Consider the following 27024-nt stretch of genomic DNA (forward strand, 5'->3'; position numbering starts at 1 on the left):
TCACTAAATAATTTTGAAGCCTACACAAGGGTATGATAGAGTCAAGAACTCCCGCGTGTCTGCTGCCCAGTCTGGAGGCATCTTACCTTGTTCCCACCGCTCCCGCACCCCACCCCCCAGGTGTGCTTGTTTTCTCTGTTGACTGAGCTTGGTTGCCAGCTTGGCTGACACTCTTGGGGGGGGGGACCTCGATAAGGAGTTGCCTGTGTTGGATCGGCCTGTGGACATGTCCATGTAGCAGTCTCTTGATTGCTGGTTGTTGGCAGAGGGTCCACCTACTGTGGACAGTGCCACCCCAAGCAGGTGGTCTGGGTTATAAAATACAGCAGACTGAGCAAGCCTCTGCGAGAAACAGCCGCTAAGGAGAGCTGTTCCGCGGTCTTGGCTTCAGTCCCTGCCCTGACTGCCCTCAATGATGAGCAGTGACGTGTATGAAGTACAGCCCTTACCCTTTCATGGGCAGAGTTGGTTTTGAGATTTGTTTATTTATATATGGATGTTGTGTCTGTGCTCCATATATGTGCAGTGCCCATTGAGTCCAGAAGAGGGCATCAGACCACCTTGGAACTGGAGTTACTCATGGTTGAGAGCTGCTGTATGGGTGCTGGGAATTGAACCTAGGTCCTTTAGAAGAGTAGCCAGTGCTCCTAAGCACTGAGCCATCTCTCCAGTGCCTTGGTCAGTGTTTTTTTTAATACATTTTTAATTGATATTTATTGAGCTCTACATTTTTCTCTGCTCCTCTCCCTGCTTCTCCTCTCCCCCTTCAATCCTCCCCCAAGGTCCCCATGCTCGCAATTTACTCAGGAGACCTTGTCTTTTTCTACTTCCCATGTAGATTAGATCTATGTAAGTCTCTCTTAGTGTCCGCATTGTTGTCTTAAGTTCTCTAGGATTGTGGTTTGTAGGCTGGCTTTCTTTGCTTTATGTTTAAAAACCACCTATGAGTGAGTACATGTGATAATTGTCTTTCTGTGTCTGGGTTACCTCACTCAAAATAATGTTTTCTAGCTCCATCCATTTTCCATTTGGCTGCAAAATTCAAGCCGTAGTGGCTTTTTTTCTGCTGTGTAGTACTCCATTGTGTAAATGTACCACATTTTTCTTATCTATTCCTCGATCGAGGGGCATTTAGGTTGTTTCCAGGTTCTGGCTATGACAAACAAAGCCGCTATGTATGAACATAGTTGAGCACATGTCCTTGTGGCACGATTGAGCATCCTTTGGATATATACCCCAAAGTGGTATTACTGGGTCTTGAGGAAGGTTGTTTCCTAATTTTCTGAGAAATCGCCACACTGACATCCAAAGGGGTTGCACCAGCTTGCATTCCCACCAGCAATGCAGAAGTGTTCTCTTTCCCCCACAACCTCTCCAGCATAAGTTGTCATCAGTGTTTTTGATGTTGGCCATTTTTACAGGTATAAGATGGAATCTCAAAGTTGTTTTGGTTTGCATTTCTCTGATGACTAAGGATGTTGAACATTTCCTTAAGTGTCTTTCAGCCATTTTAGATTCCTCTGTTGAGAGTTCTCTGTTTAGGTCTGTACTTCATTTTTTTATTGGATTATGTGATCTTTTGGTGTCCAGTTTCTTGAGTTCTTTGTATATTTTGAAGATCAGACCTTTGTCTAATGTGGGGTTAGTGAAGATCTTTTCCCATTCTTGTTGACCGTGTCCTTTGCTTTACAGAAGTTTTTCAGTTTCAGGAGGTCGCATTTATTGTTTCTTTCAGTGTCTGTGCTGTTGGGGTTTATTTAGGAAGTGGTTCCCTGTGTTCTTCCCACTTTCTCTTTTATAAGGTTCAATGTGGCTTGCTTTATGTTGAGGTCTTTGATCCATTTGGACTTGAGTTTTATGTATGGTGATAGATATGGGTTTATTTTCATTCTTCTACATGTTGATATCCAGTTATGCCAGCACCACTTATTAAATATGCTTTCTTTTTTCATTTAATATTTTTGCTTCTTTATCAACGAGCAGATATTCGAAGATGTGTGGATTGATACCCAGGTCTTCTTTTTTGTAATATTTATTTATTTATTATGTATACAATATTCTGTCTGTGTGTATGTCTGCAGGCCAGAAGAGGGCACCAGACCTCATTACATATGGTTGTGAGCCACCATGTGGTTGCTAGGAATTGAACTCAGGACCTTTGGAAGAGTAGGCAGTGCTCTTAACCTCTGAGCCATCTCTCCAGCTCCCCAGGTCTTCTATTCAGTTCCATTGGTCCTCCTGTCTGTTCTTATGCCAGTACCAGGCTGTTTTCAGTACTGTAGCTCTATAGTAGAGTTTGAAGTCAGGGATTGTGATGCCTCCAGAAGTTTTTTTATTGCCCAGGATTGTTTTGGCTATCCTGGGTTGTTTGCTTTTCCAAATGAAGTTGAGTACCATTCTTTAGAGGTCTTTGAAGAATTTTGCTGGGATTTTGATGGGCATTGCATTGAATCTGTCTTGGTCAGCGTTTTATCAGAGTAATAGAGAAGCAAACTGATACGTTTTCCTTTTGGATTTTGTCTGTCTTAAACAAATAACAGGTGTTCTGTCCTCTTACCAATAATTACACAGGTACGCTAAATTTACATGTAGCTTGTATTTAAAGTCCTGAGATCTGCTGAGGTCATCTGGGCTGAGGGGTTGGTGACGACAAAGTGTGGCTTGGCCTCTTGGAATTGGGGATGGGGAAAGGAGCTGAATGCTGGAGAGGGGCTGAGGAGCAGGGACGTTAGGAAGGCCATGACTTAGAGCCAAGGGAACAAAGTGCTCCAAAGAGAAGGTGATGAGCTAGAGGTGAACCTGGAGACCATCATGAGAGAGACAAAGGCTCCTTTGTCTGTGAATATGATGCTAGGGACTGAGTCCAGCTAGGAAAGTGCTCTACCATTGAGCCACACCCCAGCCCCTCACTGGGGGATTCTAGGCAGGGGCTCTACCACTGAGCCACACTCCCAGCTCCTCACTGGGAGATTCTAGGCAGGGGCTCTACTGCTGAGCCACACCCCAGCCCCTCACTGGGGGATTCTAGGCAGGGGCTCTACCACTGGGCCACACCCCAGCCCCTCACTGGGGGATTCTAGGCAGGGGCTCTACTGCTGAGCCACACCCCCAGAGCTCCTCACTGGGGATTCTAGGCAGGGGCTCTACCACTGGGCCACACCCCAGCCCCTCACTGGGGGATTCTAGGAAGGGGCTCTACCACTGAACCACACCCCCAGCCTCTCTTTTAATGGTTTCACTTTGAAGCAGTATTTCAGTGTCTCAGTAAGTAGGTCAGGCTAGCCTAGAACTCACTTTGTAACTTAGGCAGTCCTTGAACTTTTGAGATCTTACAGTAATTCCCATCACACGCCCAGGCAAAGCATTTAAACTCCCCATTCTAACTATCATGAAAATTTCTCAAAATCGAAGTGCATATTCTGTGAGCTGTTTGTCAGCATTTATCTTGGGAGAAGTGTAGCTTTGCCGAGAGAGTCCATGAAGAGTGTGGTGGCACATGCCTGTTATCACAGCCCTCAAAAGGTTGAGGCAGGACAGTCACCAGTGGCCTACCTAGTGAGGCCTTGTCTCAAAAAATGCAAAACACATGAAAGACACAAGATGGGTGACCTTCTTGCAATAACATGGAATAATTTTTCAATTCCGAGTCATTTTCCTAGGCTAGTTCTCTAGAAGGTTCTGATGCCCCAACACCTGTCATGATGGATGACCTAAACTGATCTCCAACCTAACCTAAGTGACTTGAGCCAGCCTGCCGTCTGTGTATCTGCTTCATCAGCTTTTGGTCAAAGTCTTCCGTGTCACATGTCACCCACCTTGTGTTCCTTAAGGGCTGGCTTTGAACGATTTCCAGAACCGATAATTGTACGGTATTTGTTTTTGTTTCGTTTTTTTTGTTTGTTTTGTTTTTGAGACAGTCTTCAAACAAGAGATTGCCTTCAAAATCACGGAGATGGGCCTGCCTCTGGCTCTGGAGCGCTGACATTAAAGGTGCGCACCACACCTGCAAAGTGTGCAGTGCTTAAAACCAAGACCCGTGCAACCCAGCAGAGTGCACTGCACACCCGGCCTGTGAGAGGCCCTGGGTTTGGGTGCCTGTTTAATACATAAAGGAATGGACGAACTGAAAGGCTGATCTTCAGATCTGAATGTTTGGCTGTTTGGTGGCTGGTGGGCCTTAAGTACCACATAGAACCTAAAGGGTCCCTTACAGTCCCGACGAGATGTTTATAAGACGTGTGTCTGAGGTGAGTGCGAGCAAGTTCTAGGAGAGATGAGAGTTAAAGTTAGTCTTTCCCTGCCTTTTGCCCTCTCCCTCCCTTGATCCTCTTCTTCTTTCCTTCTTTCTCTTTGTCTCCTTTCAAGACTAGGTCTCACATACTATAGACTGCTGGCTGCAGATGACCTTGCCTGCCTGCCTGGTCCTCCTGCCTCCACTCACTGAGCACTGGGAATGTGAGGTTACAGGCCAGCACTGCCATGCGCAGCTCAGGAGTCTGTCCACAAGGAAATGAGGGAGGGTACTGACAGGACAGAAGGCTCACCTCGTTTGGTAAGAGGGAGGAAGGTTTTGGCATTTGGCACTCCCTCTGCCCTGTCACCGCCTGGCTCTGGTATGCTGGCAGAGACTCCCCAGCACATCGGCTCCAAACAGGTCTCTGCACAGCCAGCGGAGTGAGGGTGTTTACAGAGGATGATAAATCATGCTACAAATGCTGGAGATGATTGTTGTAAGCAATGGGGCGAGGGAGGAGGAGAATAGTGGGGTAAGGGAGCCACAGAAGGGGACCTACTGGGACGGGGAGGGGGGCTGGGGAAGGCAAACAGAGCCAGGCCTTGAAGAAACTCCAGGTGAAGGCTCATGGGGCCTCTGACACCCCAGAACACCCCTGCCCTGGGTGGGCATAATGTCCATGGAGGACATAACAGCAGCTGTGAATCCCACTCACTTCCTGCGCCCTAAGCAGGTGAACCCCAAGATCTCTTCCAGGTTAACCGCACCAGGAGGGACGGCATGGAAGACAGCCAGCGGGCGGAGGACTGCAGTGGCCCTGAGAGCCTCGAGAGGGCTGGGGACTGCTTGCTTGGGTTGAGTGGTGACTAGTCATGAGAGTGCATCGGTCCAAGTGCACCAAGGTGCCAGGGAGACGGCTTAGCAGGTGCTGGTGCTCCCTGCCAGTGCTGACATTTGGTCTGGGTTTGATCCCTGTGCCCCACAAGGGACACAGAAGAGGCAAACCAACTCACACAAGTTGCCCTCCAACTACCACAAACATGCTATGCCATGTGCATACCCACGCATGCACATGTGTGCACAACTGAAGAAAAAATCCCCAGTGAGGGGCTGGGAGCATGGCTCAAGTGGTAGAGCATTTCCTGGAATTGAATCCAACAGTGAGGGTGGAGATAGAGCACCAGCATGTTGTCTACTGCATATAAGGTCCTGGGTTCAGTCCCTAGCAGTGCAAAGTAATGGGGGTCGGAGGCAGAGATTGAGTGTCTGTGCTAGGCCTTGCAGCTAGCCCTTGACAGAAAGCCCCTGGAAGCCACTGTGGATTTTGAACGGGAAACGGTGCAATCAGTCTGGATGTTAGGAAGGTCCTCAGGGCAATGAGGAGTATGGTATACATTAAGGAGGGAGGCTGGCCTCTGGCCCTTCTGACTCCTCTATGAGCCCTGCTCCCCCACATGTCCTCGTGGGAGTGCAGGCAGAACAGAAATAGGAGAGGGAAGTAACCCAACTCATCTCACCAGACTGTTGGAGGCCAGCACCCTCTGACTCAACATCCGCAGCTCAGCTCCCGCCTGGCATGGGGCTTTTAGGAAGCATTGATATGATAAAGGGGAATGTACAGCCATGGGAAGAGGGGAGTCAGGCTCTGAGCCCCCCTGAGAATAGGGACAGAGCCGAGCTACCCCAGGACAAAGGGTCTCTTGTGGGGGCTCCCAGTGTCAGCCAAAATCCGCTTGTGTTTCTGCCTTTGTTTCAGTCAAAATCATTGAAGATGTGCATGCATGTATGTGTGTTTGTGTGTGCTTGTGTGCTTGCATGTGTTTGAGAGTCTGTGTGTGTTGCTGTAAATGGAACCCGGGACCTCCTGCATTCTGGGCAAACACTTTACCACTGAGCTGCATTCCTCGCCCCCACCTCTAAGTCTGAGTTCTCTGATGGCAGGGTGCTTCTGACTACCCAGATATATGAAACATTTTTCCTTAGGGACATTTTCTAAGATCGCTGGTGTGCGGGGACCTTTGGTACTGAAGATGTGACAGAGAGCTAGTTAGCGTGATGGCCATCCCCTTCGGCAGAGCAGCTGTGAGGACTTGCAGGTCTCAGAGATCGGTCTCTGGCCTCGTGGCCTTGGGAGATGGTAGAGTACACAGACTGGGAAGGCCAGCTGAAGGGGCACTCCATCTATGGAGCTGTAGGGAAACCATCGTTCTGTTCCCATATCCCTTGCTAAAGGGTTCCAGAAGCATCAGGGAAAGTCAAAGATGCTAAAATATAATGTAATGGTGACTGAGCGACCTCTTGACTGAGTAGTGGGGTGCAGGACCACATCCCACTTCCCTATGACTCCTCATTTCTTTATCTATTAAGAGACAGAATCTCACTCTGTGGCCCAGGCTGGCCCCGAACTCATGACTTCTTTCCTCAGCCATCTAAGTTCTGGGATTAAAGGTATGCACCCTAACATTTGGCTTCCCCTATCTCTTTGCTACAGTTTTGGATAGGTTTCTTTGACTTTTTTGTTTTTGTGTAGTGTCAAGATTTGAACTCAGAGCATGACACACTCTACTGCTAAGCTACAACTCCAGCCTGTGCAGATTTATTGTCTGTCCACTACTTAGTTAACTCATGTAGAAAACTCAACCCTCCCCCGCCCCCGTGTTTCCTTTCCCTGCACTAGTGAAGTTTTATAAAGAGCTTAACATGGTGCTTGGCTTGATCAATATTATGATGACAGGAGAGGTCACTAGAAAGGGCTTCCTGGAAGACTTCCTGGAGGAAGGGGCATCTGAGCCAAGGCCCAAAGGAGGAGTAGGCAGAAGTTTCCCAGCTGAAGGGAATCTGGAAATAGTGGTCCCATAGGAGCGAGTTGATAGGATATAGTCCTAGACCTGAGGGCCTCTTGCAGGGGATGGACATCTTTGGAACCCCTCCAACCTGTTTCTGGAACCTCTGCTTAGCCACCAAGTGGGCAGGCATGCAGAGGAAGGACAGTGGAGGCAGTAGGTGGTGGATACTCCAGTTTAGCCCAGGGGTGAGACTGGCAGAGGACCTGGAGGGAAGTCCAAAGATAGCTCAGCCAGAATGACTCGTAGCCTGGGCTTCCCCCTTCCAGCCAGGATGATTCAGCCTGGGTAGCAGGAATGCAGCCTGGGTCCCAGGCCCAAGGCCACTGGGCTCTGACTCACATGGGGCAGGGCAGGCGGGCAGACCAGCCAGGGGACACGAGGGCTGGCTGGGAAGCTGGGCTATGCAGCCGGATGTGTGGCTTCCTGGCTGGGACCTCGGATCAGACCTGTGTGTTCTGCAAGCTCAGTTTCTAGTTCTGTGTAATGGGGAAGTTGAGGCATGTGTGATGGTGGGGGTTAAGGGTTTCTAAAGACAGAGAGCTGGAGAGAGGCTAAGGGAGCAAAGGCACTTGTCTCCAAGCCTGGTGACCTGTTTGGGACTCCTATCAAAGAAGTAAAGAACTAACTCTTGTAAGTTGTCCCCTGACCTGCCACATGTGCCCATGGTGTCCACACAAATACACACATACAACACACAAAATGTGTTTTTTAAAACAAAACAGGGTACTAGCCAGAGGTGGCACATGACTGTAATTCCAGCACTTAGGAGGCTGAGCAAGGATTGAGTTCAAGGATAGCCTGGACTACAAAATACCAGGGTAGCCAGGGCTACATAATGAGACCCTGTCTCAAATAAAATAGCGGGGCTGGGGAGATGCCTCAGTTGGCACAGTGCACGTGGAGCAAGCATGAGGCTTGGATCCCAGAACCCGTGTTACATCAGCCAGACGTGGCAGTGCCTGGGAAGGCAAACACAGGCTGATGCCTGGCACTCCCAGCCATGAATGGGTGTAGTGTGTTCCATACCAATGACAAATCTTGTCCCAAAAGAAAAAGCACAGAAAAGAAAGGAAAGGTAGGGGCCCAACCTAGCAGCTCACACCTTTAATCCCAGCACTCAGGAGGCAGAGGCAGATGGATCTCTGAATTGGAGGCCAGCCTGGGCTACAAGAGCGAGTTCCAGAACAGCCAGAGCTCCATAGTGAGACCCTGCCTCAGAAGAAGAGAAAGGTAGAGCAGAGCCCAGGGATGACACTCAAGCTTGACCTGTGGCTCTTACATGCATACATACTCACAAACACACACACACACATAAACCCTTACGTGCATACATACTCACAAATACACACACACACATAAACCCTTACATGCATACATACAAATACACACACACACACACATAAACCCTTACATGCATACATACTCACAAATACACACACACACACACATAAACCCAAACAATACAAAATGCAAGAAGCAGGGTCCAAAGAGTAGGTGCTCTGTCAGCTCCGGCTCCTCACTTCCTGAGACCCAGGCAGCTCCACGTGAGCAGTTGTGAAACTACTATTTGCGGCACAGTGGATGCCTACTCATCCCTCCGTGTGACTTGTTTGTTTGTTTTTTTTTTCGAGACAGGGTTTCTCTGTGGTTTTGGAGCCTGTCCTGGAACTAGCTCTTGTAGACCAGGCTGGTCTCGAACTCACAGAGATCCACCTGCCTCTGCCTCCCAAGTGCTGGGATTAAAGGCGTGCGCCACCACCGCCCGGCCCTTCGTGTGACTTGGCATCTAGGACAGGGTCAGGCGTGAATGAATAGGGGGAAGTCAGCGAGGACTGGGCAGCCACATACCATGTGTGAAAATTATTAGCCATGGTGAAAACAGCCTCTCCCACTTGGGCAATATTACATGCTGGCCGGCCCTCTATGGCACTGTTTTTCCTTAGATCTTCCCAGCAGTTCCATGGAGACACAGCACTTCACAGGTGGTTAAAAAAGTCTTCAGAGAAGTGAATGAAGCTGCCTGTCCTAGGTCAACAGCAAGTAGAAGGTAGACTCAGAATCTTGTCCATCTGCTGGAATTCAAGCGCCTTGCTCTGGCCTCGGATCTGGACAGGGTGTCCATGACAACAGCCTAGCTTATGAGGCTGGGCGTGGGCACTTCAGGAGACTTGGATAGCATTTTTGTTTGTTTGTTTTCCATTTATGTATCTGTGGGTAGTGGGTGGGTTGTGGTAGTCAGTAGGTACCTCTAGACCAAGCTGGCCTTGAACTCACAGAGATCCTCCTGCCTCTGCCTCCCAAGTGCTGGGATTAGAGGTGTGGCACCACAGATCCAGAAACAGAGCAGGGACAGCGAATGATGCTAAAATATAACAAGCATGGTGATTTGCATCTGTAACACCAGCTTCTCAGTAAGTGGACAGGTAGAGATGGGAAGGTCAGGGGTTCAAGGTCATCCTTGGCTACGTGAGTTAGTTTGAGGCCGGCCTGAGATGCTGAAGACCCATTTTCAAAACAGTTGGTGAGGTATTTGCCATCATACCCTGCTCAGGCTTCCTCAATAGATGGAAACTGAGCTTGGATAGGGCAAGCGCCTTCCACAGGAAGGTCTGAAGGACTCTGGTGTTGGGAAAGAAACTGCTGCGTCTGGCTTTGTTTACCATTTATTACAAAGTGTGACAGTGGACAGATGAGCGGCACCCACACCTCTCCTCCCAGCAGACGTCTCTGCCTTCTGGGAAAGCGGCGTCTTCCATGGCGTCCACCAGGGGGCACCGGCTCCTGCCTCTCGGACCTGGTTCCTTCAGCGAGGCCAGCCCTCCCTTAACTGAAGCTTCCCAGCATCCTGGACCCCAGGCTACCAGTTGCCTCTCTCCCCAGGAACCTGTAGTCTAGCCCTAGGCACCTTCACCTTTGACAGAGCTTGAGAGGTCGTGAACAGCAGCACAGCAAGAAGGCTTCTGATGAGCGCATGTGTGAGGTGGTGGCCATGATCCCATCACGGTTGGAGATCCAAGCCGCTACCACCAGAGAGTCCGTGCATCTCAACGTGGGCCCGCTTTGGTCCTAGCATCTTGAAGTGCTTTATTCATGGGACTCGGTCAGAAGTGGTAGGGAGGATGTTGTTGAGGTCAGTCCTGGGGTACATAGCCTGATTCTTCTTCCGTGGGTGCTGAAGACAAAGGGGTGGTAGATGGGTAGTAGGTTAGAAAGCACAGGGCAAGGACACCAGAGGTGGAGGCTGTCGGAAGCCAGGTAAGGGAAGAGAGAAAGGTGCAAAGGTCCAGGAAAGGGGGTACAAGCGGACATGGGGACGGAGACCAATCAAAGAAAGGGAGAGGGCCAGGTGAGAGGCTGGGGCATGATTCAGTGGTAGAGCACCTGCCTAAAATCCCTCAGGCTCTCTTCCTCAGTCCAGCCCAGAACTCAAAAGCCCTAAGAGGTGACACAGCTTAAGAGAAAGGGTGACTTTTTACATGGGCAACAAGCCACCAGGTGCCTGTCTCTTCCTTAGGGTTTTTCCTGGCCCAGTTCCTGCCCCCTTACCAGCTACGTGGCCTCCTGCCTGGGTTCTGGTAGCTGCTGTTGCTGCAGGGCAGTGCCCAGCAGCTCGGTCAGGGCATCCAGCTTGCCTGCCAGCCCGTCTATTCTCTTCTCCAGGGCCCGGTGCGAGGTGTTGAGACCCAGCTGCAGGTCGCACAGGATCATGTGCATCTGAGTGGGAAGGGAACGCTGTAGTGAGGGTGTCGAGAGGTCCTGTCTGCTCTGCAGGGTGGGATGGCAGGGTGCACACACGCCCTCTCTGGCCCTTGAGCACTGTTCTAACCGTATCTTCTGTGAACCTCTCAGACCCTGGTGTTTGGCAGGTGCTGTGTTAGGCTTAAGAGTCTCCTAAAAGTCAAAGTGGCAGGGGCTGGAGAGATGACTCAGAGGTTAAGGGCATTGGTTGCTCTTGTTGGAAGACCTGGGTTTAGTTCCCAGCACCCCACATTGGGTGGTTCACAACTGCCTGTAATTCCAGTTCCAGGGGCTCTGATGGCATCCAGAGGCAGAAGGCATACACATTCATACATACAGGCACAACAATCATACACGTAAAGTAAAACAAATCTAAAGAAAACTAAAGTCTAGGGGCAGGCATAGAATGTGGCTCAGTTGGTAGAGTTCTTGTCTAGTACTCCCAAAACCCTGGGTTTGATCCCCAGCGTGGTGATCCACATCTGTAATCCCAGCACTTAGTAAGTGGACAGGCAGAGATAGGAAGGCCAGGAGTTCAAGGTCATCCTTGGCTAACGTGAGTTAATTTGTTTCCTATTTTTTTTTTGTTTTTTCGAGACAGGGTTTCTCTGTGGTTTTGGAGCCTGTCCTGGAACTAGCTCTGTAGACCAGGCTGGTCTCGAACTCACAGAGATCCACCTGCCTCTGCCTCCCAAGTGCTGGGATTAAAGGCATGCGCCCGGCTAATATGAGTTAATTTGAAGACCCCCTTTCAAAATAACCAAACAAACAAACAAAAAACATGCCCCAGGGGTGGGAACTCTGTTCTGGTGGAAACAGCAGGGAGGTGTCATGAGAAGGCCTAACATGAAGTATGTGCTCATTCAGATTCATTAATCATTTGTGGAATTGGTGATGCCTGGCCTCCAGACCCAGGCAGCCTTATTCTGGAGAGGATCCTGAGGATCCTTGGGGGTCTGTAAGACCTTTTGGGAGCAGGCTGGAATTGAATTTACTGTGTTATTGAAGTTAACAGGCAGATGGAAGCTGCCATGCGGGCGCTGGGAACAGTAGTGCTCTTAACTGCTGAGCCATCTCTTCAGATCTAAGTACCCTGAATTTCTGATCCTCCTGCCTCTGCCTCCCAAAGGCTGGAGGGCTGGGGACTAAACTCAGGGGGTCTCGCATGCCAGACAGGCACGCATCCCCCACCTTCAGAGCTTGCTGCAGAAACTCTCCAGTTGGGTGCTCATACTGCATCACTCCCACCTGTTCTGGCTGACCCTAGCCACCCTGTCCTTCCTCCAACGTGTCATGTTGTTTGGGGACCTGTGTCTTTGTGTTTACCATGGCTTTGGTGCCAAAGGTGGCTGTTTGAGTAGTGCTGGGCTAATGACAAACGGCAAAGGCCATAAGGAAAGAGCAACATGAGCCAGGCCAAGGGGTACAACGTCACCATCGCTGGTGGAGACCATTCTACCCTCAGGCAGCCACTTCACAACAGCATGGGAAGTGGCTTTCACTAAAACAATGTCATCGCTTGTCATTGTGTCTGTCAATTTCTTTTCCAAGTTGGGCTTGTTGCCAGTGTTTGAGAGCTGTGTAAATCTGCCTGGTTTTATTTGAATAAGAATTGCACCTGGAGGGAAATTTTATATATGTCCACATGTAAGTAATAAAGATAATTTGAAACCAAACATTGGCATTCTTTGTGTGCTTTTTTTCTTACGTCTAAAAGGGAACGGTGTCTCACATGTGCGTAGGAAGCTTTTATCTTCATTTTATAACCTCTGCCACACATCTGTGCGTTCCAGCTCCCTGCAGTGATTCCCTTTTATTTATTTATATTTTTTAACCTTTCGTTTTTCTTTATTTTCTTTCTTTTTTTTTTAAGACAAGGTTTCTCTGTGTAGACCTGGAACTTGCTCTGTAGAGCTCTATTGAACTTTGAGATCTGCCTGTCTCTGCCTCCCAAGGCCTCCCGCACACCTCAAGGGCCTGGTACCTTGGAGATGTCCACCATGGAGTTCACTTGTTCCCGGAGCTTCCGGTGTTTCAGCCGTACCTGGCGGAACCTGTGGGGAGGAGGACTCAATTACAACCCTGGTCCCTGATTACCTCAGAGAGTAGGGGTGAGGAGGGGAACAGAGCACAAAGGAGCAAATCCGGGAATCCAGGACCACCGACACTGAATTCCCATCCAGGTGGACAGGCCTGGACATGCACACAGGAGCCAACAGAGAGGTGACAGGGACCCCGAGAGACCCTCACGTGTAGATGGCGGACAGCAACTTGCGCTGATGCCTCCTGGCAGCTCGGGAGTCCTTCCTGCGAGTGTGCTTGTAGTACATCCAGGCTTCCTGCAGGAGGCGTGCTGCTGACTCCTTCATCTGATGGGGGCACAGTGTCAGCGAGAGGGATCCCTTGTAATCTGAAAGACCTGGCTTGGAGAAGGGGGACTGGATTTTTTTCCTTTATGGTCTTGCTATGTAGCCCATGTTGGCCTCAGTTTTACTGCCTAATCCTCCTGAGGTTACTGGCATGAACCTCTATGGCTAGCTTTAAGGGAACTGGCTTTTTTTTTTTTTAAATCCAGGTCTCCTGTAGCCCAGTTGGCCTTGAACGAATTCACTCAGCAGGTGAGGATGACCTTGAACTCCTGATCCTCTGAATCCTGGGATTACAGGCCTGTACCACTGTGCCATTTATTTGGTGCTGGGCATTGAACCCAGGGTCCCATGCACCCTAGGCAAGCGTTCTAACTACTGAGTTACAGCCCCGGTCTGGGTGCCCAGTACCCAGCCTCACCTCTTTGGCATAATGAATATCCATCATGAAGTTGTGCACGTGTTTTTCCGCCTTGTTAAACTCCAGCTTCCGGGCCACCACAGCCACTAGCAAGGCAGTGCAACAGACCCCCTGTGAGTACAGCAAGCAAGGCGTGTGAGGCTGTGGGACTCCGAGGGTCAGTCGTACGTCACCAGCTCCCTTCTGTCATCTCACAGCCACAGAGAGCAGGTACAACCGTTGCCATTCCACCGCCATCAGAACTGCCTTTCAGGCTGGCCACAAAGTTCCGATCCTTCTGCCTCCAACTCCAAAGTGCTGGAAGTACAGGCACTATCACTGTGCCCAGTTAATACAGTACTGGCGGCCTAACCCAGGTCTCTATGCATGCTGGACAAGCCAGATTCCCAGCCCTGTTTATTTGAGGGTGCAGAGTCACTCTATGTAGCCCAGGCTACCCACAAAGCTGCATCAATCCTCCAGCCTGTGCCTCTCTGGTTCTGGAATCACAGGCATACCCCACTCATCCCCGCCCCACAGCTTGAATGCCTCTTTCCTTAGACGACTATTTTGAAGAGGGGAGGTAGTGTAAATGCCACCAGCTGCCACCTGCAAAGCGTCAGAGCAGAAACTGGCAGAGGACCAGTCTGCTACAGGGCCGGCCTCTATGACATATACCTGTGTATCCAGTGCCAGGGGAAGAGGGGACAGCACTGAGGCAGGAGGATCAGCCTGTGTTACATGGCACCTTTGAGGCCAGCGTGGGTGGGCTACCTGAGCCCTTTGTCCACCCCTCCGCCCCCCCCAAAAAAAACACAAAAAAGGGTCATCAAGATGGCTCAGGGAGTAAAAGGCACTTGCCTCTAGGCCTGATGATCTGAGTTCAAATCCCGGAACCATTACGGTGGAAGCAGAGACCCCACCCCCTCGACATGAATGCCAACAGACATGCCCTCCCAAATAAACAATGAAATATTATTTGAAAATGGTGGTGTCTAGTCATCTCATTTCACGTGGTTTCTGTTTTTGGTCAAATGATACAGTCCTGAGGGTCCCTGACCCTTGGGAATATCCTTCTGGCCTTTCCTTTGACCCAAACTCTCACTACTGTTTGGGTGTCATGGACTCAAGGTTGAGGGACTCAGCATGTGGGGGGGGGCAGCATCGGAGCTGGGAGCTGGTGGCTTGGGTCCCCTGTGGGAAGGCCTAGACCAAAGTACTGGGAGCTGGGCCCTGAAGGCAGGGGCTGGGTGAGAGAAACTGGTCGGGGGAGGATCTGTGGTAAGGAGGGCAACTGTAGGGAGGAAACGGCCTGGGGCTAGGAGCTTCTGCCTTGGCCTGGTGGGGCAGCCAAATGGTGGGGATCCGTTAAAGCAACGGGTCCTCCAACCCCCGCTTCCTCATGGAGAGTCAGGAGGGGGGTCAGAACAGATGTGTAGGATTGGTCATAGCAACCGTCATCTCCCCCACCCCTCAACCATCACCCTCTACTCCCTCAACTGTCACCCCCACCTCCTCAACCGTCATCTCTCCCCCACCCCCTCAACTGTCACCCCCCACCTCCTCAATCGTCATCTGCCCCTCCACCCCCACCACCATCATCTTCCCCCAGGGCATTTACTGAATACTTCCTGTTTTGAGCTTTTGATATGATGTTCTTCATTTACCGCTCAACAATCCCACAGGAGGATGCTGGGACTGGGACCCACCCACTTTATAGACGGGAACACTGAGGCCCAAAAACATCAAGCAGTTTGCTTGAGCTTCCAATTGGCAAGGAACAAAGTGAGGTTCGAATCTATGAAGGCTGGTCCCCAAAACATACTCCAGATGATGACTCTATGCCCAAGGGGAGGACAGGAGACTGGATCCCTTGGCTCAGGAAGGAAAGACTGGAAAATTGGGGCCTGGGTCTGAGGAAATGGAACCTGGGTTCTAGGAAGGAGTAAAGGGCACTGTCTCAAGAGAAAATGGGTTTTTAGTATGTCGTATCCAGCATGCTGAAGGCTAAAGCAGGAGGACCGAGGGTTTGAGGCCAGCCTGGAGCACATAGGGAGGTTGAGGCTAGCCTGGGCTACTTAGCAAACCCAACCCCTAACTTAAAGGAGGAGGAGGATAAGCGGGGGAGGGAGAGGACGAAGAGAACGCAATGGTTCTGGGTATCTGGGTCTTGAATAAAGAACGAAGCTGTCAGGGGTGGGGTTCAGACACCCACATTCCTCAGGGACATCAGGGAGGGCCTGTGTTGGTTCATGGCTTCCCGAGCCATGCGGTTAAGCAGCAGGCAGGGTGAGGGGGTGGAGTGGCACTCACCATGACTCCAGTGCACAAGCAGACGATCTTGCCCCACATGGTGCCAGGTACCACGTCCCCATAGCCAATGGTCAGGAATGTGATGGGTATCAGCCACAGCGTGTCTGTGAGGTGCCCGGTGGCATTGACAGCCTGCCTATGGGCAAAGGGAACTTAGTTCTGAGACCCCAGCCTGGGGGTGCTGGTGCTCCCGCTCCTACCTCCCCACTCTTAATCCAAAGAGGCACCCGGATGGAAAGCCAAAAATGCAGGTCTTTTTCTCCACCATGTGACCTGGCTCAGATGTTCAACCACTTTGGGTTGCAGAAATCCAGGTCTAGAATCCAAATCGTGTTGGGACAGTGGCTCTCAGCCTGTGGGTCACGACCCCTTTCTTGGGAATCGCTTATCAGATATCCTATATATCAGATATTTACATTATGACACATAACATATAACTGTAGCAAAACTACAGTTATGAAATTAGCAATAAAAATATTTTTATGGTTGTGGGTTCACCACAACACGAGGAACTGTGTTAAAGGGTAGAAGTGTTGGAAAAGCTGACAGCCATGGATCCTAGATCCTGTTTGAGCTCAGCTAGGCAACCAGGGCTGCTAGATCCAGTGTGTGGGGGTGAGGGCTGAGCCTGAAGACCCAGCCTGAAGTGCAGTGGCCAGGCAGGCTCTATCCGGAGGAAGGAACACCTCTAACACCCACAAAGAGGCTACAAGGCCTTCAAGTAATAGATCAGGATCAAAATGATCGATCTCTCTTTTGTTGTTTGTTTGTTTTTTGAGTCAGGGTTTCTCCTAGCTCTGGCTGACCTAGAGCTCACTCTTTAGACCACGCTGGCCTCAAACTCACAGAGATCCCCCTGCGTCTGCCTCATCAGTGTGCCACCATGCAGTTTGTGATTGACCTCTCTTTGAAAAGAAAAGAAAAAAACTTGTCCGGAACAGGACACGATGGGGCACACCTGTAACCCAGCATTCAGGAGGCTGAGGCCCTAGGGTGGAGAGTTGGGGCTCCAAAGGTTTAGCTTTGTTAGGTTGGAAACCCACCTTTGCAGCAGGCCCTGCTGTCAGCTCTCACACACACCACAGGCTAGATTTCTCTGTAAGGGAGACAGTGAGGCTCTGTGGGGATCCCATCGAGCCCCCACCTATTTACAGTTGCTAAGCAACAGCTAGGGACTTCAGGGAAATCCTCTTCAAAGTGGTTCCAAATGTCTGCTTTCCAGTGACAGCAAGCACTTACTGTACCTGCTAATTTGGAAAAGCTGTTCCCTTTCAACAAGGTGGTTACTTAGGATTGGCCCTATTACAGAGTCTTAATCTGGACTCAGCATGGGAACCACAGGGTGGGGTTGCCTAGGGGCTGTGTGTGTGTGTCTGTGTGTCTCTGTGTGTGTTATAGGTGGCCCAGAGGATTGGTTGGGAACAACCTATTGAGGGCGTAGGATTTCCCAGCCAAGAAGGACGGACGGAAAGTGTGAGCCTGCCCTGCTGATGTTGGCTGGCCCACAGCCTTGCAGCCTGCACCACCATACCCAGCAGGCCCTGATGTCCCCTCCCTGTTTTCCAGGCCCCTCACCTCTCAGCCACAGACAGCACCCAAGCTGTGGTGAGCCACAGGCCGAGCGTGAGGCCCAGCAGCAGGCGACCCGGGTGCGTGTTCATGTAGAGCTTGGCCACGAACCAGTGGCGGAAGCGAACTTGGTTGAGCGCCCCGATGCTGCGGTAGGAGGCGTTGAGCAGGACGCCGCTGCGCAGCAGCACCGCGCGGGGCACCAGGTAGAGACGGAGCAGCATGGCCAGGGACAGCAGCGCCTCCCCTTCGCCCAGGAAGCTCGGCCAGGGCTGTGCGTCGGTGGCCTCCCCGGCCAGGACGCAGTGCGGGCTCCTCAGGGGCACCGGGTGCACCCCGCACACCAGCAACTCCAGCAGGATCTGCGCCACCTGCCGCCGGGTTAGCGCCACCCGCCAATCCCGGAGCCCGTTGTCGGTCATGAACAGCTGCCGGGAAGGGGCAGACAGGGGAAGAGAGAGGGTCAGGTGCAGGGCAAACGGTGGCACACCCGGCCTGCGCCCCGAGATAAGATATGGGGGACGCCCTGGGCTTGGAAAGGATAGAGATAGCTGCGCAGGGCGTGGGGCTGGTCGGGGGGGGGGGGGAGAGAAGGGAGGAGGGCAGGCGTCTGGAACCCAGCAAGCTGTCTCTTCACTTTCTCCACTCTCAAACTCTCCTGGCTAGTTGTGGCTCACTTGCAGAAGGTATACTCCTCCTACATGAATTAAGTGCCTACTGTGTGCAGTGACAACTTCTAGACACTACGAATGTGTAGTGAATGAGACAGAACCGTCTTCCTCGCAGGGCTTAGTTTCCACTCCTGGGGGCTCTCCCCACTATGGCTCTGGAGTAAGGCCACTGGCAGAAATAATAGTCAGGGCCCGTGGGATAGCTTAATGAGAAAAGACACTAGCCACCAAGCCTGACTCCGAGTTCCATCCCTAGGACCCACTGTTGAAGGAGAGCGCTGACTGCATACAGTGCTGTATCTTTATATGCGCCCGCACACACACACACACACACACAAATGTAATTATAGCCAAGGCTGGGTTCGAATTCGTGATCCTCCTGCCTCTGACTCCCAAGTGCTGGGACTTCAAGAGGGTGCTGCCTAGTTCCATTTAGGCAGCACCCTCTGGATGCCCCAGGATTGCTCTGACCCCTGTACATGTGTCCCAATAAATGCTTACAAATACAGAGTGAGATTCATGCACTATACTTCCAATCTAAACATCTGGAAACTGAGGCCTGGGTTTCACAACAGGTCAATGAAACAGTGGGCCCAGGGCATGAACAACTCTGTGATTCCCCTCCCCCCGCAATGCTGGAGATAAAACTCTTCAGCATGCTTGACAAGTACTTTATCATGGAACTTCTCCCCTAGCCTTCACTGGGGGACTCTAGGCAGGGTCACTACCACTGAGCCACACCCCCACCCCTCACTGGGGGATTCTAGGCAGGGGCTCCACCACTGAGCCACACCTCTGGATCTCTGTCCTATATTGCTGTATTCCCACCTATTTCAATCCCAAGTCACCTAACACAACATACAATATAGTGCCAGCCCCTAAAGTCTCCACTTCTTGGTAATGTACCCCCCTCCAGACTCAGCAACTCTTCTTAGCCATCCTTAAACTCTGATCTCTCTGAGATATAATCCCATTTCCATTTCCCCAGATCCTTGTGCCCCACTCCCATGTAAAATAGTGTCTCTCAGCCATGTACAGTAACACTCAGGGAGGCACTTGGGTAAAAGTACACATTCTTTTGGGGTCTGTGTAATGGCTCAGCAAGCCAAGTCCTTTACTTCTAAACCCTATGACCCAAGTTTGATCCCCAAAACCTACAAAGTAGAAGGAGAGAACTGATTTGCATAAACTATCTTCTAACTTCCACTTATGGGTCCCTATAAATAAATATAAGTTAAAATTTTAAGTATACACTATTATTCTCACTAATAACAGTTGTAGAGAAGTTTGGAATGTAACTTAGTGGTAGAGCCCCTGCCTAGAATCCCCCAGTGAGGGGTTGGGGGTGTGGCTCAGTGGTAGAGCCCCTGCCTAGAATCCCCCAGTGAGGGGTTGGGGGTGTGGCTCAGTGGTAGAGCCCCTGCCTAGAATCCCCCAGTGAGGGGCTGGGGTGTGGCTCAGTGGTAGAGCCCCTGCCTAGAATCCCTCAGTGAGGGGCTGGGGTGTGGCTCATTTACCAACATGTGCAAGGTCCTGACTTTAACCCCCAGCACCAAAAATAATAAAAGAACAAAACAAAACAAGGGGTGTTGGGACCTGGAAGGGCAGACAGGATCACCATCCCTAAGTGGGCAAGAAGCACGGGGGCATAGATCAGATACTCCAGCAGAATCTGTCCGTCCGACTGTCTGTCTGTCTGTGCTTTACTCCATCCCAGCGGGCAAGGGCGTAGACACATGCATTTCAGGGCAGGAAAAGGAGGTGGCATATATGGGGAGCCAAGCCGAGGGGTAGGACCCGACTTACCTGCACCTCCTTGGCATGGAAGGCCACAATGAGGCAGAGGAGGAAGACAGTGGACAGGGTGATCAAGCACTTAACTAAGAGCAGGTACAGCACCCACTGTGGGAGGACAAGAGACAGTGAGTGGCGCTTCAGGCCCATCCGTCCCCATTCCCCTCTTTCAATAAGGCCGTCTTTCTCCATTCCCAATGTTCTGGCCCCCAAATCAGTTTCCTAACAGAATGTCTCAAACACTGTTCTTGAGTCTAGTGTGGTGGTGACGCTTATAGTCCCAGCCCTCAGGAAGTTGAGAAAGAAGGGTGTCTGTATCTACCTGGGCTTAAATAGCAAAACCCTGCCTCACCCTGTCCCCAACCAGACAGCCATGTCCCAGATCACCCTCTACCCTCCACTCTCCCAGGGCGGGAGGGGGTGTCTGAAACCCACATCCTTTCCCTTTCCCTATGAAGAGCACTTCCTCATTTGTGTGTACATGTGATGTCCAGAATAAGACATCCACCCACTCGAGGATGCTCCTTCCCACTCCAGCAAGCAGGGCTTACCCCCAAACCCCAGTTCCAGAAAAAGTGAGATTGTCACTCAGTCTGCCAGAGCAGAGAGATACCCTTCCTTGCTCTCATCTGGGGAATGAGTCCCTGAGATCCCCAGCCCTAGCTCCCAGAGGGGCATCCAATCTTGCTCCTTGAACCCCTTCTTCTCCTCTCCCACCACTTCCCCTGGCTGTAAGCCCAAGGCACACAGACACACGGGGCGGGCGGAAGTTCAGGGCCTACAGAAACCACCAGAAGTTTTTTTTCTTTCTTTCTGTGTGTGGCAATGCCTTGGAGGGATTGAAGCCCAGGGAAGAAGGAGTTTGAGAGCTGGTGACGAGAACTGCTCAAGTCCTTAAGATGGATGATGGCTAGGAAGACAGCTCTCCAGGGCAGGGGTTCCCTGATTCCTTCCTTGACCCTGCACCTGTTTCTCCCCAGCCCTCTACCAGCTTCCTTGGCTGGGCCTGGGCCAGCACCCCGCCTCTGAGCAGGGGAAGAGGGCCAGTTTCCTGCCCCTGGGGGCCTCCCCCCACCCCTGCCTGAACAATGGTGCTGTTGTCCGCAGCCTTCCCCTCCCCCTTTATCCTTCCCAGGCTCACCGTGGTTCAGTTTTTCAGTCTGCTCCGCTGCCCCATCAGACACCAGCCATTTCCTCACAACAATGCCACACCTTCCCACTTCTCCACCTGGGTGGGGTCTCTTCCCTCCCTCTCTCCAGAGGATTAGATTTTGTGCATCGTGACAGGGTACCATGGAGCCCCTCTGGCTGATGCTGCACTTGCTAGTTAGTCTAGGACGACTTCAAACTCCTCATCCTTCTGCCTCTGCCTCAAGGGAAATGAATCCTCTAGTCCCAAGCGGACAGCCCTGTCTCAGATCTGCCCCCCATTCTCCACTTCCCCCCCCAAGGAGGGTCTTGAAACTCACATTCTTTCCCTTTCCCTAGGGAAAGTGTTCCTCATGTGTGTGTACATGTGATGTCTAGAAAAAGATCCGGCTCCCAGGCATGCATCATTATACCCAATTCGTCCAGTGAGGAGGATTCGAACCCAAGGCTTTTTGTATGTTGAGCAAGCACTCTACAGACAGGGCTACTGCCCTTCCCTGGTGTGTGTGTGAGGGTGAACTCACAGAGATCCACTTGCCTCTGCCTCCTGAGTGCTGGGATTAAGGGCATACACCACAACATCCTGCTTTTGTATGGCCTTTCTACAGCCTTCTGGTGTGTATCTCTCCAACTGGGGTTTTTCAGTGGCTCTGGAGCCCTGTCTTTGAGGCTCCATCTCTCTGTCCCTTTCTGTGTGGTCTGTCTCTGCTCATCTTTCCCTCCAGTGTCTTTTTATCTCCCCGTGCCCCTGTCCACCCCATCCTCTCCACTTCACCTCATCCACAGAGTTCTCTTTCCCTTCCTCCCTGTCTTGGCACCTGGCCCTCCTCCTGAGCATCAGATGTCTTCATCTTGTCAAAATAAGTCTGCTAGCTTGAGTTGGAGTTGGCGAGGGAGACATGACTGTCGCCAGGCAGCCATGGGAAGAGAGCACAGGGCAGGATGTGGTGCGTTTGGTAGAGGTTTGCTTAGCACGCATGAGCCCTTGGGTTCAACCCTGTCTCTCTGTAAACTGAGTGTGCTGGCACATCCTGTGGTCCCTGCACTTGCATCTGCTGAAGCAGAGGCAGGAGGAGCAGAAGTGCAAGGTGGTCCTCAGCTGCGCAGCCAGTTCAAGGCCAGACTGAGCTGAGGGGGGGGGGCTGGTTCAAACAAAGGTAGGAAGAAATGGGAGGATGCTTATGGCCATGCATCTGAACAGGTGGGGAAACTGAGGTTCAGGGAGTTGCACCAATTCCCTGATGGTATCACAGCTGGAGGAAAGAGCCTGGGCAGGTGAGATGAGGTGAGAAGGGTGAGGGCAGATCTCAGGGAAGGAAGGACCCCCTGTTTCTTCCCATCTGCCAGGACTCCCAGGTCCCTACCTCTCCTGCTGGGCGCGGTGCTGGAGCGTGGGAGCGCCAGGCAGGCCCCAGCCATGTTTCCTGTTGGCATGGCTTTCCACAGCCCCACCCCCTCGAAGTGGCTGCCCTCTCCTTGGCCACTTGGCTGAAGGAAGCTGGCCTGCTCTGACCCTCCATGTGGCTGCCAGTCACTTTACAGTAACTGCCCCCCAACCCCCAGTCCTCAAATGCAGGCTGAGCACTGGGGCCCAGAAGTTCCCCTGAGGAACTTCCCATCTGCTTTCCCACCAGCAGACCAGATCCACAGCCCCTGCCCCAACTTTCCTGTTGAACAAGTGTTTGGCCCTCAGGCCACAGACTAACCCTTGCCCTCCACTCTCCGAAGCCACTAAAGCCACAAGCCTGACCAAGGTCAGATTATCCCACGGGCTTGTTAAGGCACGTTCCAGACACACCTGCACTCCCTGGTCCTCCGAAGGTTGATTGGTGGCCCTATCCAATGTGCTTTCCTGATTCCCCGTGTTGTTTAGTTCTCTCGGTATTTTGTTTTTAATTTTTTTTTTTTTTTGCAATAAGGTCTTGTGTAGCCCAGGCTGGCCTTAAACTTCTGATACTCTTCCCTTCATGTCCCCAGTGCTTGGATCACAGGTGTGCCACCACCATGCCTGGTACAACTCTCCCAGCCTCCTCCTCTTCGACTCTTGAGTCTGAACCCCCAGCCTTTGCTTCTCCAGGGACTAGAGTTCAAACCACTGTCTGGCAAGTGAATAACAGGTGCATTCTGGGGGAAATCAAGCATCTGTGTAGTGTGTGGGGGTGGAGGCACCACTTCCCACCTTTCCTTTGTCGGTTACTGCCGGGTGGCACCAAGTAAACGGTAAGGGCTAGATAAGGAGCAAGGAGACACCGCCTAACGATAACTTCTTCTCCCCCTCGCTCCCTTCGCCGGAGCTGGGCTATCAAGGGTCAGCTTTGCAGGGTCCTCAGCAAGGCCTGGATCCCCCCCCCCCAGCAGTCTGACAACACTTACTCAAAGACTGACCCTGGGAGCCACCTCCCTTTCCGTGCAGGGAGGGCTCGGGGAAGGTGTAGGGTATATCACACTTGCTCAGGTCTCAGGGGTCCAGACTTTCCTTGGTAGACCCAGGATTGCAAGACCTCAGCTCTCCTCCCTCACACCCAGGGGTCCAACCCTAGCTCCCTCTTCCCTCAGAACCAGGAGGTCCAGACCCAGTCCTCCTCCCTCAAACCTTAAGAGCCCCCCCCCCCCACCCCTTTAGACCCAGGACTAGATAAGACTAGTCCTCCTTTCTCACACCCAGAGGTCTAAGACCATAGCTCTTTTCCCTGTTCTGTGGAAGGGCTCTTTACTCACCTTGCAACCCAGGAACCACAACATCTCAGCATGCAGCACCATGAGTCCGATGCCAGTTCCCGCCAGCACCAGCGCCCAGCCAGCCACCCTCTTCTCTTGCTCCAGCAGGCGTTTTCTCCGTCGCAGGGCCCCCAGGCCAGTCACCAGCTCCCCGCCCATGGTCCCTGAGGTCTTGGGGCTCAGCCAGCTTCCTGCCCAGGGTCCCCCACCTCTCAGTACGCAAATGGCAGCCAGCTTGGCTTCCAGGCTGGAGGCCCGTTCTGCTCACTCTGGGACTTTTGCTGGAAGGCACAGCCTAGCCCTGTGCCCTCTGGGGAGTGGTAACTGCGGCAAGGCAGGGCGGGGAGAGACGGGGAGGTCCCTGGGTAGGGGGAGGCTGCCCGTCCCGTCCCCTTCTGAGACTAAGGAGGGGCTGGGGTGTGTCTTGTGGCCCCAGGCAAGGAAGAAGAGTCCATCCACGTGGGCAAAGACACACTCTGACACACAATAGTTTGTGACTCCCTAACCGTTTGCACTCAGTGGTACACACCTACAACCCGCCACACCCAGACACCACAGAGCACCCCACGACAGACCGGAGATGGAGTCCAACACACCAGGACACACCACACAACCTCCACAGAAGTGACTCACAACTCCCGAAAGTTCAGAAACCCACAGCCACACCCAGACACCACACACACACATGCTGTATGTGACACACGCCAGCATTTAGCAGGGCAGCAGCATCCCGTGGCACACGGGGCCACCCAAAGGTTGTAGTAACACACGCTGCTCAAAGTGGGCCTGGGGGAGGGGCTGGAGAGACCGCACAGCGGTTCAGAGCCAGTGCAACTCTGAGGAGTCTAACTTCTGTTCTCAGCACTTACCCGGCAGCTTGCAACCACACCTGCAACTTCAACTCAGGGGATCGGACACCCTTTTCTGGCTTCTGCGGGCACCCACACACACGTGGCATTCATTCACATAGATATGCACACACGTAATAAATAAAAAATATATCTTAAATAAAAAAAATAAAACGGAGCCAGGGACGAGTGCGGCCTGCAGAGTTCTCACCCAGCATGAAGACGCCCTGAGGTTCAGTCCCCAGCATGAAGACGCCCTGAGGTTCATCCCCAGCATGGCACCTTGGCATAAGGGAGCCTGAGGCAGGAGGATCAGCAGTTCTAGGTCCTCCTCAGCTGTGAGTTCAAGGTCAGCCTGAGCTATGTGAGACCCTGTCTCCAAAAGCAAAACCAAGGAAATCCCCTTCATATTTTATTACATAGAGTTAAGCACCAACAGCCACACGAACTGTGCACCGAGAACTACACAGACACACATCAGGTGTGGACACAGGGACTTGTAAAAGGCACCAGGTACAACATACATGTGTCAACAGATACCCAAGTGTGGATGGGACACACATGGGGTTGTACCCAACACACGCAAACACCTGAGGGTGGCAGATGCTGACACGGAGTGCCTAGAGAACTGGAAACATACAGCAACATGCACTGTGCGTGGGACTCACACGCACACTCCCGACTGTGATCCCTGACCTGTCTGACACTCCACGTGCCCCAGCACACTACATAATGCAACCCTACAGTCGGAGAGTAGTCCAGATGGAAGGGTACAAGCTGCTTCTACCCACAGCTGGACAGTCTACAGCATTCTAGCCACACAAGACACAGCCAGCATCCAGATCAGCATACCATCGATCCAAAGTCACACACAATGCTTGCACACACCATACTCCAACATGTGTGGCCACACACCCACAACACACAGGCAGGAGAGAGACTCTTAGCGTGGGCACGCATCCTGATACGAGACACAAGGTCATTTCACTGAGTGAGACACTGTGTTACATGCATGTTTACACACACAAAACCCATAATGTGGCTGGGGAGATGGCCAGTTTGTAAAGTGTGGCTGGGGAGATGGCCAGTTTGTAAAGTGTGGCTGGGGAGATGGCCAGTTGGTAAAGTGTGGCTGGGGAGATGGCCAGTTTGTAAAGTGTGGCTGGGGAGATGACCAGTTGGTAAAGTCTGCACAAGTGTGGGGATCTGAGTGTGAATCCCCAGCACATTTGTGAAAATCTGGTGCCGGGGTTGGAGAGATGCCTTAGCAGGCAAGAGTCCGTGCTGCTCTTGTGGAGGACCCTGGTTCAGTTGGTTCAGTTTCCAGCATCTGCACTGGGTGGCTCACAATAGCCTTAACTCCAGTGAATCTAGTGCCCTCTTCTGGCCTCCGCTGGCACCTGCACACACATGGCGTATAACACACACACACACACACACACACACACACACACACACACACGACTAGAATAAAATAAGTAATTTTAAGATTACTATTTAAAATGTGTGCCTAGGTACCCAGGCACACATCTGTAACCCCAGCCTTGAGTGGGGAGGTGGTGCAGTTGGATGAATCCCTGAAACCATCCTAGCTGAGTCAACAAACTGCTGGAGGTAAAGGAGATGCAGGGCTAGTGAGCTGGCTCATGGGGTGTAAGAGCACTAACTGCAAACCCTGGTGATCTGGGTTCAATTCCCAGATCCCGCATGGTGGAAGAAGAGAGCAGACTTCTGCAGGTCCTCTGACCGCCTTGCATCACCATGCACGCACACTGTAAACAGACAGGAGGTGCACAACTGAGGATGATCCTGGCATCAGGCTCTGACCACCACAGACACCTGCATAGCCCACTCCACAGACACACACACACACACACACACACACACACAGACACGCACACTCTGCATACTCCACTCCAACACAGAACACACACACACTCACACAGACACACAGACACCCAGCACCCACCACTCCAACACAGAATACACACACATATACTCACACACAGACACACCCACACCCTGCACTCTCTACTCCAATACACACTCCACAGAACACACACACATATTCTCACACACAGACACACTGTCACTCACATGTACACTGGCACCTCTCTACTCCAACACAGAATTCTCTCTCTCTCTCTCTCTCTCTCTCTCTCTCTCTCTCTCTCTCTCTCTCTCTCTCTCTCTTTCTCTCTCTCTCTCACACACACACATACGCCTTGCACACTCTACTGCGACACAGAGCGCACACACACACATAGTGACATTCTCACACACAGACACACACCTGCACACTCCATTCTGACACAGAGCACACACACACACTCTCTCTCTCATATACACACGAGAGACAAAACAAAGGCACACGGTGA

The 27024-nt window shown here is 51.8% G+C and overlaps 1 protein-coding gene across 2 annotated transcripts; it reads right to left on the minus strand.

Moving 5' to 3' along the window:
- Positions 1-9730: 9730 nt before the first annotated feature.
- On the minus strand, positions 9731-24120 carry Kcnn4 (potassium calcium-activated channel subfamily N member 4). Of its 2 annotated transcripts, XM_075989372.1 has the most exons (9): positions 23799-24120; positions 19944-20039; positions 17473-17894; positions 15898-16033; positions 13606-13716; positions 13069-13187; positions 12803-12872; positions 10627-10794; positions 9731-10252 (listed from the first exon to the last, which is right to left on the minus strand). In XM_075989372.1, the coding sequence occupies exons 1-8, from the start codon at positions 23955-23957 to the stop codon at positions 10630-10632; spliced, it is 1278 nt and encodes a 425-aa protein (XP_075845487.1). In that variant the 5' UTR covers positions 23958-24120; the 3' UTR covers positions 9731-10252; positions 10627-10629. The 2 variants fall into 2 exon arrangements, with proteins under 2 accessions (XP_075845487.1, XP_075845497.1); XM_075989382.1 differs by lacking the exon at positions 10627-10794 and having other exon boundaries at positions 10036-10252; positions 23799-24098.
- Between the last annotated feature and the right edge of the window lie 2904 nt (positions 24121-27024).

Source organism: Microtus pennsylvanicus, chromosome 1 (assembly GCF_037038515.1).
Source record: "Microtus pennsylvanicus isolate mMicPen1 chromosome 1, mMicPen1.hap1, whole genome shotgun sequence".
Lineage (NCBI taxonomy): Eukaryota > Metazoa > Chordata > Mammalia > Rodentia > Cricetidae > Microtus > Microtus pennsylvanicus.